General features: G+C 38.2%; 1 protein-coding gene across 1 annotated transcript in view; it reads left to right on the plus strand.

Annotated features, from left to right (window-relative positions):
* Window positions 1-18987, plus strand: part of SYNPO2 (synaptopodin 2) — a 95721-nt gene that overhangs the window by 69501 nt on the left and 7233 nt on the right. The window contains exons 3-4 of the mRNA XM_010575549.1: window positions 1014-1807; window positions 5142-7324. Of these exons, the coding sequence (XP_010573851.1) occupies window positions 1014-1807; window positions 5142-7324 (2977 nt within the window). The remainder of the gene's footprint in view (window positions 1-1013; window positions 1808-5141; window positions 7325-18987) is intronic.

The raw sequence follows: 18987 nt of genomic DNA on the forward strand, positions 1-18987 counted from the left end.
TTTCAGAAATCTCCATAATACTTGATATAAATATTTTACTGAGGGTACCTACTGCTTCCCTCATTTGAAAAAAGTGCTTTGCTACCTTCTAGTCAACAGAAAGCCTTAATAACATGCTGCAGTCTTGCTGTACAGAAAAGGTTTCTTCTTGAATTAATAATAGTCAGTATGGCCCAGAGTACTGAAAGAAGAAGCAAGAGAGTACACTAGGAGTCCTAACTGGGCCAGAGGAATGAACAGTTTAAAAAAGGGAGCTACACTGAGGTATATAGTAGGCTTCAGGAAGTCAAAGTAACATTTGCCAGTTAGAAATATATATTTTTTAATAACTAGGAAATATTGTATGGGTTTACTACCCTTTTTCACTGCATCACTGGAATAAGCCCAGAATGTTTTAATTATTCCATGATATATTCCTCGCAGGAATTCTCTGAATGTATTTCAAGTATTCATTCCCCTCCATCTGATCCTCATCCAGTACTTACCCCTTTCTTAGACAGTAAACTTTTTGGGACAAGAGCTATATGTGAGGATGGTGCCTAAAACAGTTGTAGTAGTAGCCACAGAGCCAAAAATTAACCACTCTTCTGATGTCATGCACAGTTAATTTTCTCATGCACATGTAAAATATGAAGAAGTATTGTTCCAGAAGTCTCAGCAGCATTTGTTTAGAAACACTGTAACAGAAATGTGTCTGTGAAAGCATACTGATTGTAGGGATGATATAATTCAACATTGCAGAAGGATGGTAGTAGGATCATCGTTCTACCGCAGTAGTGTAATTTCCCTGTTACTGAACTGTTAAGTTGAAGAATTCTGAAAGATACAAAAATGCTTCAGTTTAAGACCTTTACATTCTAGGAAAATTTTTCTACTTAAATGGACCTGCTAGCAGGTACCACAATTCATATAGGGGGAAAAATGCTATACAGAAATTGCTTTTGTAACTGTACTTACAATTGCTGTGTTTACAGCAGCTTAATTTCTTGAATTACTTGTTTATGTATGTGCAGATCCTCCAATGGAATAAATGAAACCTTGAGCAGTGAAAGAGAAAATGGAAAACATGATAACATAAAAAATGAGGACTATAGGCAGAGTACTACACTGCAAATTAACACAGCGAAAGAGATACCCCATGGAGATTTATGCATCACAGAGATATACAGTGAGACTCACCAGGGAGCAGGAGAAAGCAACAAACACTTTTCTGAAATGAAACAAGAGACCACACAAAGCCACAGAATTACTCCTAAAGTGATAGGCACCTCCAAAGTGCTCGTGACAGATGAAGCTGCTTTCAGAGGGAAGACAGAAGAAAGGCGGCCAGGTACTATGGTTGAGCTGCAGTTGTCCCTCTCAAATGATGCACACAAGGGCACCAATCCTCCTGCTGTGACTCTCTTAGGGGCAGAAAAATGCACTCCTTCAGGAAGAGCACCCAGTGTACAAGAAGTTGGGACTAGCCCTGTAATTGCAATTCCCCTGGGAGTGAAAGAGGGCAACATCCAGTGGTCAAGCAAAGTAGTCCAGTTTTCTAGTGGCAAAGAGGTCAAGAGGATCCAAGGTGCAGCTCCATCTCTCCCCAGGGTGGAGGTGATCCTAGACTGTTCAGACAGGGAGAAGGAAGCACCCAGGTCTCTAGCTGACAGGGGGTGTGTTGATTCTCAAGTGGAAGGAGGGCAGTCGGAAGCACCTCCTTCCCTTCTCTCCTTTGCAATCTCATCAGAAGGCACAGAGCAGGGAGAAGACGACCAGCACTCGGAAAGGGATCACAGACCTCTCAAGCACAGGGCGAGGCACGCAAGTAAGTATGTCCCATCTAATCATTTGCACTGCCTGCGGGTATCTTTTTTAACTTTAAACATAATTTCAGAATTTAGGCTGCATTAGAAAAACAATGTTTAGAGTTTTTTTCTGCAGTTTTCTAAATTTTCCTCTCTCTTTTTCTTTTAAATGATGTTTCTGTTCTTGCTTTATATATTTTTTCAGGGTAATACAATGCTCCTGGTGATGAGCCAGAAGTATACCAATGCCTTAACTGTGTTGAATAACTTTGCTTAGTAGACTTCCACTTTGAATTTAACTCATGACTTTGTCCAACTAAAAATACTTACATCTCCAAAAAGGTCTGAATTCTGCTGGTCTTCTAATGCATATTCAGAGGCAATCTGTAGAATATTAACAAAAAAAGCAAGCTGCTTGCACATGTCTAAGCAAATCCTGTGGATTTCTCCTTTTATAGCAAAAACTTTGTGTTGTCATTTGCATTATCTAAAATCAAAGCCATGCCACTGCTCTTAAAAGTTAATTAAAAAGGCTAATAGAAAAGCTTGATGTTGCCTGCAGAAGAGATTTTGACAGACACTAGCATGTGTATAACTGTTACATGATCCTTTCAGTTTTGTCAGTCTTCTCCAGACTGTAAAGTGAACATGCTATTTCTTCTGACTCCCATACCCAGAGGTCAGCTTCAAAATGTGCCCAAGAAGTTTACATGAAAGTAAACTTGCAACTGGATCCAATATTAATTAACTGAGTGTAGATACATACTATTTATTTATTTATTATTTTATTCATTTGGGACCTTTCTATTGGTTGCTTGCTCTTTCCCAACAATGTTAAGAATCCTGTCTGGGGATTTAGTAGCAGTATGTCAAAGGTGCTTGAATGTGTGCACTGATATACTGTAGCAACAAGCTATTTCATATGCAGTGTTGGAATTAGTCTGCTAACCCACTGCTAATTCATCTGTAAGCATATTTTTAGCATGATAACCATTTGTATCTTATTGGCAAGTGGATTAAGCAGTTACTTATGCCTAAGTGTCTGTATGCAATCCACATATTTTTGGCATATTAAATGAAGCATAAAAGAAAAGTGCACATGCTTTACATTTTGGCTGAGAAGTTAGCACCAACTGTGGAACTGTGCCTGTCTTTCTTAGAGAATTACTTGCAGTGCCTGTCTAATAAGACAAAAGTACAAAGAATGAACTACATTCTACATGATAAACTCTTCTTTCAAGCAGGACATAGATTCTGTCCTTTTCCCATCTCAACTATGACAATCTCAGTTCCTTCTAATCTAGTGGCAGGTCATTATCCTTAGGAACCACCGATTTAATCTATTAAAATTTGCTTTTATTATTATTACTATTATATGTAAAATCCTGTCTACACATTAGAACAAACAAATTGCCAAGCATAGGGGAATAATCTGTGTGCAGCAAATACTATGCATGTTTTTTATAAAATTAAAAGCTATAATGCAGCATTTAAGTCTAAACTAGAGAAGAACATTTATTATAGGGGTTTGATCTCTTTAGCAGAAATTTTCTCTGTAAATAGTAATCAGATTATATTTACCTGAAGAGTTAACATTTCTTCTGCCATCTTTTGGAACTATTGATTAAGTAACTATCCAGATGAATTAAGAAAACATATGCCAGCAAAATGAAAAGTTTCAGTTTTTGCTTTCCACAGAACTGTATGGGTACCTGCTGAATCCCCTTCCCAGAAAAACACTCACTGCTGATGCAAGTAGCTTATTTGAAAGCATAGAACTTACATCTTTCTGTTTGCAGAGGCACTCTACAGCCCATACTTTTGGAAAATGTTTTTAGTGACTATTGTAAGCATTTGGATCGCCAAAGAACTGGGCCAAGGATTTTGTGATTTGGCCCTCTCACAATAAAATATTACAAATTGCTGGTTTGGGTGCCATGCTCTTTTCTCTTTTATAGGTTCTTGTGAGAACCATTGGTCCGGTCATGCCGTCATCTGGCATAATGGCAAAACTCCAATTGTCTTTAATAGGAGAAGTATCAGACGCCATCTACTGACATGGCTAAAAGGATCATTAATAGAAAATACATCACATGGCTTTCTTCAATGAGTTTGCTTTATTTATGCTAGCAAAAGATACTAAATAATTTACTGTTCCATTTTCATATATCAGAGGCACACTTTTTCCTTTTGAAATTAAGTGGAAGGGGACCATTAATTTAGGCAGGAACAGCTTTAAATTCTAGCTATTTAAAAGGGAAAAGCTATTGAGGCTGTCATTTGTGAGATGTAGAGGTAGAATATAAGGAAGGGAAAGAAACAGGGACACCACCTGACTGGTGTTGCCCCATGAGGCACATGCTCCATGTCACATAACAAGGAAGCAGTCATGCTGATGTACAGTGGATCTATCAGCTTTACAGTTGCATCTATTCCTGTTCCACTACTTGATGAACACCGGTAATTTTTGCTTTAAGAAATATGTATTATTGATAAATGCTAGCAAAAACTCTTGAGAAGTTAGTTGAGCCTCCTTGATTCAGTTCTTAAATGTGTATTCATTCTTGCCACATTTTCAAAATAAACATTCTGGAGCTGTTATATCCTATACAATTTTGGATTATGTTTCAGGCAAGTAATGCTTGTTAAAAGACTGAAACCTGCTTTCATTGAGCACCATGGCCAAACTCCCACGTCTTCCAAGGGGCTGGAAGTTAATGCTAATATTTTCTGTGTATGACTTTGTGGATGTATACTTGCTTTTAAATAGCTAATACATAGAAGCATACTGACTTTTAGCAATTATATACATTTTGTAATTCATATGAGTAAAATAAACACATAAATGGCAGAAGCTGCTACCGTCGTCAGACAGAATACACTCAGTTTCATTTCGTCTCAGATGTTATGCAGTCATGGGCCTGGCTGGCTGGGAATGTCTGCTGTAAGCCTAGGAACTGTGGTCAAACACTTGGTAAATACCAGATCATAGAAATTGAATAAATGAGAAAATATCGTCTGCCTGTTGCTGCTGAGATTACTTATGGAAATAAAAATCAAGAATGCTAGAAAAAGGGACACACGTAACGTTTCTGTTGAACTAAGAAAGTCCTAAAGAAAGTGATGTAGCCTTTGAACTTGCATGGGTGTATGGAATTTACAACACTGTTGACATTGTGGGAAAAGCTTAAGTATAATGATCTCTCTATACAAAAGAAAATAAGTGTTTTAATACAGGGGAAGGGGGAAGTGGGTAAATTTCAGTATAGATAAATGCAGAACTATTTGTTATTAGTCATCTTGTATTTTTGTGAGCTGCGTGCAATTAAACGTGCACTTTGATTCTTTCCATAGGGCTCCGGCGAAGTGAAAGTCTGTCAGAGAAGCAGGTCAAAGAAGCCAAATCTAAATGTAAAAGTATTGCATTGCTGCTGACAGCAGCTCCCAATCCCAATTCCAAGGGGGTGTTGATGTTCAAGAAGCGTCGTCAAAGGGCGAGGAAATATACTCTAGTCAGCTACGGTACCGGGGAGTTAGAACGTGACGAAGACGAGGGAGAAGAAGGTGAAGGTGAAGAGGGGGACAAAGAAAACACTTTTGAAGTGAGTTTGCTTGCAACAAGTGAGTCAGAAATAGATGAAGATTTCTTCTCTGACATTGACAACGACGGTAAGATTGTGACGTTTGACTGGGACAGTGGTCTACTTGAGGTTGAAAAGAAGACAAAAAGTGGAGACGAGATGCAGACGCTTCCAGAGAGTACAGGTAAAGGGGCCCTCATGTTTGCCAAGAGGCGGCAGAGGATGGATCAGATCACAGCTGAGCAAGAGGAGATGAAGGCACGCACAGTGCATACAGAAGAACGAAGGGAAGCCACCATGTCAGAGAGCTTCCAGAAAGTAAGCTCTTCAGTCTATCAAGCAAAAGAGGAAGAAATGTCAAGACAGCAGACCTGTGTGAGCAAAAGCTACACAGACATGAGCCAGAATCATAGCAAAATGGTACAACAAAATGGCTTTGGCTTAGCACCAGACACAAACCTCCCTTTTCAGTCCTCTGAAGCTCAAAAAGCAGCATCTTTGAATAAAACTGCTAAACCCTTCCCTTCTGGGGTTCAAAACCGAGCAGCTGCACCATTTTCACCCACAAGAAATGTCACTAGTCCTCTTTCAGACATACCAGCACCACCTCCTTACTGCTCTATCAGCCCACCACCTGAGGCTTTATACAGACCTGTTTCAGCTACTGTAGCCAGCAGAGCCGCCCCAACTGTGTGGTCACCCACCGAGCCAACAGAACACATAGCATCCAGAGACGAAAGGATTGCGGTGCCAGCCAAAAGAACTGGGATACTGCAAGAGGCAAAGAGAAGAGGCACTTCAAAACCTATGTTCACTTTCAAAGAAACACCCAAAGTAAGTCCTAATCCTGCCCTGTTGTCCCTTGTACACAATGCAGAGGGAAAAAAAGGTACTGGAGCTGGTTTTGAGTCAGGACCTGAAGAAGACTACCTCAGTTTGGGAGCAGAAGCTTGCAATTTCATGCAGACTCAAGCATCTAAACAAAAAGCCCCTCCTCCTGTTGCTCCAAAGCCTTCACTCAAGGTCTCTCCTACTGCTGATACTCCAGTTTCACCAGTTTGGTCACCCTCAGCTGTGGCTTCTAACAAGGCTCCTTCTTTCCCAGCACCAGCCTCACCTCAGGCAGCATATCCTGCACCACTCAAATCTCCACAGTATCCTCATTCTCCTGCCCATCCCCCAAGTACTCTCAACCTAGCTGGTCCTTTCAAAGGGCCTCAGGCAACCCTAGCGAGTCCAAACCATACACCCAAGACAACACCAGTCACACCAAGTGCTGGAGGAACAAAGCCGCGCTTTGAGATGCCACCAGCTATGAGTGGAAAAGGAGCACAGTTATTTGCCAGAAGGCACTCTCGAATGGAGAAGTATGTGGTAGATTCAGAGACTGTGCAGGCAAACATGGCACGAGCCTCATCTCCGACTCCATCTTTACCAGCTTCTTGGAAATATTCATCTAATGTCCGAGCACCTCCACCTGTTGCTTATAATCCCATCCACTGCCCATCTTATCCTCCTGCTGCTACCAAGGCTTCCTCTAAGTCCACTGCTGCTACCAAAAATACAAAAAGAAAACCTAAGAAAGGTCTCAATGCTTTGGATATTATGAAACATCAACCTTACCAACTTGATGCATCTTTATTTACTTTTCAACCTCCTAGTACTAAGGAAAGCTTTGCTATTAAGCAGACATCGAAGTTGTCCACTTCAAAGCAAGCTCTACCTATAAGACCGCCAAGTGCTGGCTCTCCTACTAATGTCCGGGCATCTTCAGTGTACTCCGTGCCAGCCTACAGTTCACAACCTTTGTTCCAGTCAAATGCCTCTATCCCAGTAAATGAATCATTTTCACCTACAGGCTACTCTGCATTTTCTAAGCCAGAAACCACCACATCCTCCTTGTTTACTGCTCCGAGGCCAAAATTTTCAGCAAAGAAAGCTGGCGTCACTGCACAGGTGTGGAAGCCATCAATTATTGAAGAGTAAATCTTATAGCTGAAACTTAGTGTCCATTTTGCTTGCAGTCAATTGTTTGCAGTGATAACCTGGCACACAAACAGTGCCTATAGTATTCCTTAGCTTACTTAATAACATCAGATGTATCACCTCAAATCTGGGTCCAAAATATCTGAACTTTTTTAAAGAATCAAAATAGATACAAATTTTAGCACATTTATGCATATTATCAGATGTTTTATACATGTAACATCCTGAAATGAATAGATACCATTGTATTAAGTAAGCAGGACACTAGGTTTTTGCTTTAGGACTACTACAACAGAAACAACAGTAAGCAATATTCCTGGTATGTCAAATTATTAGAGAAGAGCTTTCTTTCTGGCCCCCTCTCCTACTATGTTCTAATGACCTAGGGATTTGAGGACTTTTTTTTTTAAAAGAAGTGCCTTATTAAATTATATTAATAGTAATACATATTACTAACATAGCATAAAATAGATACAGTATTAGACTCTGACTGATCACTAGCAGAATACAACTGGATAGACCTTTGGCCTGCACAGAGCCCCACTGAATTCAGTCAGAATCTGTCCTGGTTCAAAGGTCCTTCCACAGGAATCTGATTGATCGGCCAGGGGCTTAGTTTGTAAGCTATGTGGATCAGCTGTGATCCAAAATCATGAATTGCCTCTGTGATTTCACAGAGAATGTGCTGTAAGAGATGCTGGAGTGTTCTGAAGACTAAAAGAGGTGGAAAGACAGCTGGAAAAATTGTTAAAGATTTCCCATTTGGGGGAAATTTGACATCCCAAGTGCAGACATATTTTTAGCCAAAGTTTGCCTTGAATCCAGCAAGTAAGACAGAAGCCAGTAAATCAAAATTATTGAACAGTCAGAGAAGTGAGCTGGGTTTTGCAGCTGCAATGTAATGCAATAGTTTCTTGTGAAAGCACAGTGATAGGGAACTGAAGGGATACATACATTCAAGAGTACCAGTTCTTGCAAGCAGAGTAGTATATGCCACAGAAATTAGCACTTAACAGTAAATCATAAATATGACCATGTCTTCCTACTGGTCTCTTGTACACATTTTGTTATTTTCACTTGGGGCTTTACAGTGCTTTTTCTCACTTTAAATCTTTTTACTCTGGTCTTATACTTTCACCTTTTACTTGTATTGGGGACTAAGGATTGAAATACTGCTACTGTAGAAAATTCTTAAGAGTCTGCCATCTTGAGACCTACTGTACAATACTGCAGCGAATACACAGTCTTGCTGAAATCAAGGAGCTATGTTTGAATAGTTTAGCATGTTTTTCAGTAAGCAGTCCTGTTAACATCAGTCATGCTAGGTCTGAAACAAAGTGTTGTTTCACACAACTAAGGGTATCAAAATCCATCTCAAGTGTGAAGCTAAAGATTAAAGTATCACTCTGTGAATAAAGGTGGCAGAATCCATTGATATATTTGTTTGAACTACCATTCAGCTAGTTACAGACCAGATTATGGATTTTTATATCATAGGAGTTTTATGTAGAACTATCTTGATGAAGAAAACATTCCCCAGTATGAACAAAATCTCCTTAGTTTTGTTCCATGATGGTAACTCAAACTGCAATCAAAATTGAGAAGAATGCATTTGGTTGTACATGCAAAAAGCCGACTGGAATCAAAGTCTAATCAAGCCAATAAAAATCATTCCTTTGAATTTTGAACCTCCAGAATCCTACTCTCCCCTTTAAATTTTGGATTGGGATACTGACTGCATTAGAAGAAAATGACCAAGTGATCGATCTCCCTCTTAAAATTCAGGAGAATGATAGGAAATTTTGAAAAATAAAAAATAGTTTAGAAAACTCAAGGAAGAATTACTTTGTGTTTACCTGGAAATAGAAAGTAGCAATATTTTAATCCTTTCAAGATCTCCCTTTTATCTGTTTTCCACTGTCAATACCTGTATTTTTCTTCTATCATTAAACTTGTCCCTTTCCTCTCTGCCTGTTTGGTTGTTTTCTTTGGTTTGGTTGCTATTTTTTCATTTCACTTACATGTACAGACTGACAGTATATTATAGGGGAAATCTATTTTCTATGCTATCCTGTTAATATGAAATCTTCTCCCTCTCCTTCCCTTTCCTCTTCCCCTTCCCTTTCATTCCTCCTTCCTTCCCCTCCAGTAGAAGTTTTATCTGAAGTTACATAGACTATTTTAGGTAGAAGTTTAAGATACTAGTACCTACTTGGAATAAAGATACCCTACCAAAGACAAGCAGTGCTGCTAGAGATACAAAGACATCCAATCAGCCTCATATTGCCTTACACGTTTTTACTTACAGTCTCCTCCTGTAAAATACATCTGTAAATTATAATCACGTTTCTGTCCCTGTTCACCCCAAGAATATTTCCTTAATGAGGAGATTTTTAGCAGTTTTGTACTTCCACCACAAGTATTGATGTTGATGCATGTGGCTACTAACAAGATACAGCAGCTTACACAGCATGGCCACCAGTTTGTATCAGGCTTAGCTCAGTTACTTTTGGAATTCATCACCAGCTACTGAGTACCCTGTGGGAAATACGGAGATTACTGAAAACTAACTTCTAGCATATGCCTATATGGCATAGCATTCTTCAAGTAAGAAATAATAAGCATTATTATTCTAATTATCAGCAGAAGAAACAAGAGGTAAAGCTGGGATATATTCTTATGCAAAGGAAATCAGGTCTCCCAGAAACACAGAAGTCAATAGGAGCTAGAGGAGAGCTGTGGATTGAAACAGAACATTTCAGTTTCCCGAGTCATCTGTCTAGAACTAAATTCACCTGGAAGACAGAAATGCATAATTGTCATCTTTAAAATCATTTTGCTATTTCTTTCATTTTCAGCACAACTCAAATGTTCACTTAGGAAGTCAACTAAATCATATGCATGTTTACAGCAATAAGCAAAAAATCAGCTTCTGTGCTAGCAATATAAAATATAGCTATTAGCATATCTTCTCTTTACTTTGTGCAAAAGAAAAGGAAGTGCATCTATGCTGAAAATTTGGATTTTGATCACATTTGGATTTTTTGCTGTTATTCAAATACAAGTATTCCATATGGCCTATAGCAATGACAGAAGGATTTTTTTAAAGCACCAGTAAGAGTTAAAGAGTTAAAACCAAAAGGCCCAGTGACAATAGTCCTTTTAACTCAGCTAAGATCTTTTGAAAATCCCATTCAAAGTCCAACTCCGAATTCAATTTCATATATACACATCATTGCACACACACAGTGCTTGGATCCAACTTGGCTTCAAGACTCTTTTTACTAATCAGGTAAGTCTGTAATTCTTATTAATATTTCAGAAGACTAGCCTACTTAAAGTAATAGTTTTATCCAAAATGTAATCTCTTGTGAAGCAGTTATTTAGAGGAAAGTTGAGCTGTTCATTGTCATGGGTCCAAATCAAAAGCTAACAATCATGTCAAACATCACTGAAATGTCAAGAAAATGAACGGTTTGTGTAGAGGAGCTATTTGAAATTTTGCTTTGAAAGGGCAGTGAGCTTTTGTAAATGGTTTTCTGGGAAAGCTATTAGAATTATTTTAATATAATATGACAAGTCTACCAAGATGAAATTGTTATGTTTACTAGGTAAGCATATTTAACAGTGAATTTTAGGCCACCCCTAATAACAATACTTCCAGTATGTTCACATTGAAAGAGGAATTTAAGTGCTTTATGTTGGTTTTAGCACATTTAATTATAGTACACACTGGAGGTATTATACTGCACCAGTTTGGATCTCACATTCTAGACAGCCTTTTCATGAAAACAGCTATCGCAATCAAGGGTTTATATACTTTCAGTTTCTGATTCAGTTATAAACCTCTTGTTATAAAACCTGAATTGAAAAGTTTTGTTTTGGAGATGAGTAGCTTTTAGACAAAAAGTTAAAATTTCTGTTGCAAAAATAAAAGACAAAATTTAGTTCTTGAACAAAGAACTGCTTAACTTCTCCCCCCTTCTCTAGGCAAACCACTCTTACTATGTTCCTGCTTAGCAAAAGATAACATATTATGAAACAAACAGAAAGATATTTCAATGAATTTTTCCTGTAGGAACATTTATAGAGTAAACATTACCATCTCTTACAAGTAAGCCTCATTATTTTTTTTCCTGCTCTCTTATGGAAGAAATAATTTTGCCAGTGTCCTAAGATACCTAACAATATCCAGTGACAACAAGCTGCATGGTTCCAAAAGCACCTGGCGAATGGCATGGGACTTTATAATACACTCATATCAAGACATGCAGCAGGGAATGCCCACTTTTCTTCTAGACACACTGACAATTCACTTTGAGATCAAGCCAAGGCCATTTTGAGATCAGCCACCAAAAGGAGGTTTCAGTTAATTTTTGTCTGAAGTCTTCTTGCACTGACCCTGATTTTATATACCTGGCTTTATTTTATTTATTTTATTTTGTATACCTAATTTTATTTTATATGAGACATTCAAGAGTCAAGACACAAAATCAGCCCTAAAACTGTAGTGACCCATTTTGCTGTCACCACAGCAATCACGTGGTAATTACTTTATTTTCTTTTTTTGCAGAGTGCTGTTAATACTCACACTAAAATGAATGTTCACAATTCACATAAATTTGTATTTGAAATAAAGAAATACTAAGAGGCTGAGGTATCAGCAGGCTCCAAAAATAAGGAAGTGAGGGGCTGGTGTGTGGTTCAGATAGGAAAATTAGTGCTAAGTGGCACAGCAGCAATTTCAAGAGAAAAAACTACCAGGCTTAGAGGGAGCCAAGCAGTGGGGAGAAAACTCTAGAAAAAAAAAGCAGAGACTGTACAGGATAAATACCTATCAGAGGATCATGAAATACTGAAGGTACAAGAGAAGAAAACAATCAGCAAGAAGGGTTTAATTATTCTGCACAGAGATGGCTATTTCCAGCCTTTTGTTGAAATTTTCTAGATTATTCTTGGATGACAGAGTGCTCACATCACTGGGCATGATTTTTTTTCCTCTACTATTTACAAAAAGATACTGTGAAAGAACGGAAATGCTAATACCCAGCAAAAAGAAAAAAATGAGCTTTAAAAAAAAGCAGACCCTATCAATAGACTGTTGCTCTGAGAGACAACAGATCTACAAACATATTATCCTAGATAGCTCCTATACACAAGAGTTTTTGAAAGTGCTAAGGTGAACTCTGATAAAAGATCATAAGCAATTATAAAGAGAACTTGACACCAGATGATGTGATCGGGGAGGAGAACTGTTTATCAAGTATCCAGGACGACACCTCAACAAAGGACCAGCCTTACCATCACGCTCTGCTGCTCCAACATCTCTGTGGGGAATCCTCTGTACACTATGAGGTAGGGAAATACCAATGAAACAACAGCACTCCTCACAACTAACAATCTGCAAAATCTTTCTCCTCTCATTTTCCAGGATCGTTTTCCAGATTTCGTAGCTTTAAGAATAAAAAATGATTGGTTCTAAAAAGATCCACTCTTCCAGTCTTGCCTTTTTAACAAAACATGATACAACTTTCTTTGCCTGAAGTCAAACAGCCAGGATTCCACTGACAGCTTTGGCGGTTCGGCATGGCAAGTGCAAATCTTAATTACACAGCTTGGCATAATGTTATTTTATAATGAGTCTACTCAGCTTGAAATAGAAATGTTATACAAGGAAGAAACTTGACAAGATCTTCAAAAACCCGTGGATTCAGAATCTCTGAATTACTCACTGCTGGTAGATTTCTTGGGAAAATATGTGAGCCTGATAATTTCATAGCACACTTGGTGCTACTATCACAAGTTTGTAGTACCCATGACAATGACTGGTTTTACTTTATAGTAAACATTACCTTTGCAAGTGGTCACATAAGGTAGGAGTTGTAATCACCCAAGAGGTATGTTTGACAAGTGCTTTTCAGGCTGGTTGCTTACTACAGGAAGCACTTTAGGTTTTTTATCAAATTATTTAAAAACAAGGAAAAATCCTAAAGCTCAGTGAAATATTATGTTGGAAGGATCTCTACAGAAGCAGACCTGAACTCTTCCTTTACAAGCTAAGACTAACCATATGATGGTATTTCCATAGTTTTAACATTTGCTTTCTTGAGTAAGGCTGGCAAAGACTTTTTCTTCATAGAGCATGCTAATCAAGTCTCCTGTTATCCTCTGCAGTTTTCAAAGGAAAAAATCTATTCCTATTTGTAATGATCTTGGCAAACTGTTTCTAATTTCAGTGCGTGTGAAACCTGCACAAATTTATGTGGTAGTATGTTATAATAACTGCACGTTCCTTTAGGCTGAGGAAACTCAGCAATGAGAAGAATAACTTACTGAACCATGCTTACAGATTGACTATCTGGATGAAGGCTTCCTGTGTCGGGTAATCAATGTAACAACAGTGTTTTCAAACAAGAATTCTTGATGCTTTTTTATGTCTTTGAGACAGACATCTTAAAACAGAGAGTCCCCTCATAATTCCAGGCGATTGAAAGATAAGCTGCTAGGAAAGTAACCAGGTCATTTCTAAACAGATGTAAAGATGAAACTGTTGAACAGATGGAGTGTTTCTTTTGATGTTTCCATCTATGTCTGAAACAATAGATTTTAACTGATTTAAGAAACGCACAACAAACAGAAGAAAAGGAGGAACATTACAGAAATAAAATACACTCCCAATCACTGTAACACGTTACATGTTGGATTACAAAGGGTGACATGGAGCACAACACTCATTGATTTCAGTATGAACTTTAACTGGTTGCAAAGAATTCAGTACATTTATATTAGAAGCAAAAGTTTCCATACAGTAATGATCTATGGACAAATATTTTCAAAAGAAAGTTTTTGTGACCACCCCCCCCAAATGTCAATAAGTGCTAGTGATTTTTTCTTTGATCTGTGAGAATGCTACTTCTTATAGTCTCACTGTGCAGGCTGTTGTCAGTACACGGCTTTATACTGTGAACAAAAGCAAAGTATGGGCATCTGGGTACATTTAGTTTTCTTCCCAGAGTCTTGGTAATTTTCCCACATCAGGCCTATAACTTAAAAGTGGAACCTAAGCAGGTGACAAGAAAACCTCAAAATCTGCCTGCAGTTTAATTTTCTTTGGTTAAGTAAACAGTTTTAGATATGTACAGATATTTCTGCCAGTCCTAGCCATGCTACCTGAATATCTTTTATGAACCAAACTGGGCTGTAAGTTTCTTCAGAAAAGGTTTCCACATACTTCCTTGCTGCTTGTTTGGCTGATGTCAGAAGGTGCAGCTGTGTGACAAATGAGAAGAAAATTTCATGATGGCATTTCATTAAAAATTCAAAAGATTACACAAAATGAGAGGCAGCAACATAACTTTTTATGGTGATGTAAATCCGCACCTGCACTGTGCTCTGTTGCACAACTGTGAGCATTTCAGAGGTACAAAATGATAAACTTTTCTCATCCTAAGATTACTTTCAGAGAGGTGTTTTGGTAGAGAAACTTGACAGACTTGATACTGCTACAGGAACAGTACTGAAGCAAGCACCTGACACTATGTATATATAATTATGAAAAAAAACCCTGTTAAACACTACTATTTGGATTGCAAAATGAGGCACTTGGAATTAATGTTGCCTGTATCAGCTTAACCCAACCCCCTTAGGCATTCAATGCTTAGCACTGTTCTGTACTTAATGTACACTCTTCAGAGTGTGCTCTTCATGCAGAATTATTTCCTCATAGATTTTTTTTGTTAGTATACAAGTAATTCAGAAGCCATAGCTCATTTTTACACTATTGCATTCTACAATGCATAAATAATGCAGGAAGCATGCAGCACTGATACTAGGACACTCAGTAGCCTTGGGTGTCCAGTTTAAGACACTTAGCCTCTTCAGAGTCCAGTAGCATATGAACTAGTTGCTGTATCAAAGTATGTGATCCTTAACATCAGTCTGTGAGCATTAACAGATCACAGGTTTCCAGGTGGAAGCCCAGAAAGGGAATCCTCAGTGACCAGCTAGGAAATCCAGCCAGTGAAAGCACCTTTTGCACAATATACTTCCTTGCTACATAATCCTAGTATTTTCTAAATGAAGCCCTGAAACAGCACTGGATGGGGCAGAAGTCCTGAAATTTAATCAAAATGCACATGCACTGGGCAACGATGCTTGCATTTCATAGCTTTTGAATACTTGACCTTCCAACTTCACTAGCATTGCTTCAAGGTAGCTTTGTGTGTTTAAGACCCAAGCGTTTCCTAAGAACAACAAACCAAACCCCAGAATACTATCATGTAGCATATGTAACCAACAGGGTGCTCCAGCATGGCTTGAACCACCACAGACAACTGCCATCACGCTGCTATAGTACCTGGCAGCAAACGCGTGTTGACATCCTGCCTGTGAATCAGCACTGGGAGGATAACACAGGTTTCCAGTGGGGCTTCAGAGTCTTTTGACAGCAGAGAGTCTGTGGAAGGACAAACTCCATCCCTCTGGGGAAGAAATTTCCCTGGAACCCTGGAGGAAAATATACAGTAGTAGGCACTGGTTCTTGTCCCCAAATGTACCTTCCTTGCCCCATTTCTTCATCTTTTTCTTTCCCTGGTCTCCTTGTCATAGCCTCACGGTGAGCTACACAGGTCAATTTTCCATTCCTTAAGCTTCTCATCCAAGCTCAGCAACCTTGGCCATCAGGTCCTAGTCTCATCACTCTCCAACCCAGTGCTGAATACAGATTTTCCTTCTGTATCAAGTATTACCAGCTCTTGGTTTTGCTTTGTCCAGTCTCTTCTCTGTCCTTCTCTTGTCTGTTTCTTCTGCCCTGTTGAAAGTCTGCTTCTTGCCCCCCCGTATTCAATTCAGACATTTTCCCCTTTGAGGTTGCTTGGGCCCAGACAGGAGGTCTTGGGCTCTTTCAAGGGGCAGCTGCACTTTGCAGAGCATGTCAGTCCTGATCAGTGAGTGTGCAGCCTCAGGTCTGGACACGGTGGTGGGAAGAGACATGGGTATGCACCATACGCCTGCATGCACTACTTTTTTGTGAATGAAAATCCAGCTGTGCAGCCAGCACAGGAGCTGTGGAACACCCCAGTGACTTCTCCAGCCTGTGGGGGTACACGTAGCCTGCTGTTTAGACGGGCAGAGAAAGCACAAGGACAGTCTCCTTGTTCTCCTGTGTGGTGTCCAAAGACATCACAGCCTACAGCAGCTTAGACCTGTAATAATGAATACAATCCTCCTGCCTAACAGAGTTCTCAGGAACTAGCCGTAAAAAGCAAGGTGCTCCTGTTGAGCCTATATAAGGCTCTCAGCTTGAATATATGGATTCAAGTTCGCATGGAAATATGAGACACTTCAGATACAAACATTAGTCTCAAACCAGTTTGAAAGCATGTAGTGGCACGAGTTTTCAAGAAAAAGGATGCTAGAATTTTTTGTCACAGACATGTATTTTCCCCTACTCTCATTCTTTAAAATGGTTTACCTATACAGGTTCATTTGGATGGAATGCATTGGAAATGGTCGGATCATTTGGGATGAAGTAAATAAGAAAAAAACACACAACTAAGACTGAAAATTTCAGTTTGAAAGATTTGATAAGAAAATCATAAGGAACTGGATAATTTATCTTTTAGTTTGGATATGTTCAGCAACAATTATGCCACCACCTTCAAGTATTACAATATAATTTTTTTTTATTTTAGAAAAAATATCATTAGCCTTTACTTTATATCAATGTAAAACCATTTCATTGTTCATACAAAATAGCAAGGTCAGAAGGTAGGACCAACTTTGCACTTGTTTTTCAAATGTTCATTCACAAGGCTTCATCTTCCAAGACCTTCCTCTAAGCTGTGTAATATAAAAGTCCAGAAGGTGGCAGCAAATATTCTTCCTTAAAAGAAGTAAACTCTATTCCAAGGAAGCTAAGGTGTCTGTGGCCAAAAAAGTTTCAGCTATTTGCTTTTTATAGGCATAACTGTATTGTATTTTGATAATTGTATATGGATAAAGATTAAATGATAATGGAAAGCACTGATTTTCTTTCATTTACACAGGTGCAAACTGAGCTAACTGAATAACTTCTTTATAACAAGTCAGCAGCACTCTTATGTTTCTTTTCCACATCGGCATTTTGCAGTAGTGAAGGCCTAATTCTAATGTCTTACTTTTCCCTTCTACCATTACTTGACAACTAAAAGGGACTTTATTGTCAAAAGCAGAATTTGTCACAAAGCTTATGTAAGATGGTTGACAGTAACTGTTTCATTAGTTTGTATACTAATTATGAAAACAAGATTATTCTCACCTGAAATAATACCACAGTTATAAACAATCTAAACCTTGAATAAATTAGGTTCCAGTACTAAAATTCCCTATACATTTTTGAAAGCAAGCCCTGACAAGACAGCTTTGAGGAAGTTAAGATCTGACATGAACTATGTGATTCTAGTCTATTACTAGTCTCAGTACAGCCACTGACAAGGCTTTTATTTGTTAGACAGGTAAGATACCCTGCCTCTCCAGCCATTAGTATCCCCATTACCCAAAATGCTACATTCCAATTTTAGCCTGCTAGAAACTATTTCCAGAGTTTCAAATAAACATGAGTTTTCCATTTTATTTCAAAATTTTTGATATTCATATTGTAAAATAGCTGTAGCATTTACTCCAGAGCTGGCAGCATTTCAGAGAGAAATTATTTTTTCATTGCATAAAGTTTAAATTGTAAATGGTTTGGGATGAAAAAAGCTATAATAAGATTTAAAATATGTCTCCCTTCTATATGCAGATCAGTTAAAAATCTGAAGTTCTTGTTTTATGGAAGGGAAAAACGGAAAGAAGGAAAGAATTAAAAGGCATAAATATCAAGTATTACTTATTTTGTCCTAACATTTTCTCAGTGGTTTGGTCTCTAACTGCAGTGGCCATTACAAGCCCATAGAAAGCAAAATGAGAAATGCATCACTCTGGGTTTTTTATAAAGACAGTAATTTTGTAAGATTTTTGTTTTATCTACTTCCTCCTTCTTTGTCCCCTTTTTGTGTAAACATTAGCCAAGTGCTAATGTTAACTCAGATTTGAACATGTTTTGATATCGGATTAAGGACCAGGACTATAATGAAAAGATAAAAATAAAACTGCCTTAATGACTTAGACACCTAGGTCAATTTTTTTCAAGTGACTTAATCAGGTGGGAGGCTATGTTGCAGAGTTCCACTGGACTATTAAGAGTCCAACCTACTTTTGAAAATAGAACTCTTGACTTTTTTTGACAATGTAACATATGTCTTGCTAATTGGTGAAAAGGCAGTTTCAGCTTGTAAACATACCAAGTTTTCACTTATTACGGAGATGTGGCACCTAAGACAGAAAAACAGTTACTGTGAAATCATTTCACTAAGTAGTATTTTGCATTCCCATTTGGTCTGTAAAATGAAAAACATCTTTCTGACTCTTGCCTTTAAAATTTGCACTATTTTCTGCAACTAAGTATTGCTCTTCTTGTCTTTCAGCTTTTCTTAATTATCAAGAAATTTGAAACAGCAGTAAGTTCCAAATAACCAATTTTTCTGGACTGTTGATTTAGATATTTTTGAATCAAAGGTACACATTCATGGTCCTTCTACTTACATTAAATAGAT

The sequence above is a fragment of the Haliaeetus leucocephalus genome, unplaced genomic scaffold (assembly GCF_000737465.1).
Source record: "Haliaeetus leucocephalus isolate CR32 unplaced genomic scaffold, Haliaeetus_leucocephalus-4.0 Scaffold484, whole genome shotgun sequence".
Classification (NCBI taxonomy): Eukaryota; Metazoa; Chordata; class Aves; order Accipitriformes; family Accipitridae; genus Haliaeetus; species Haliaeetus leucocephalus.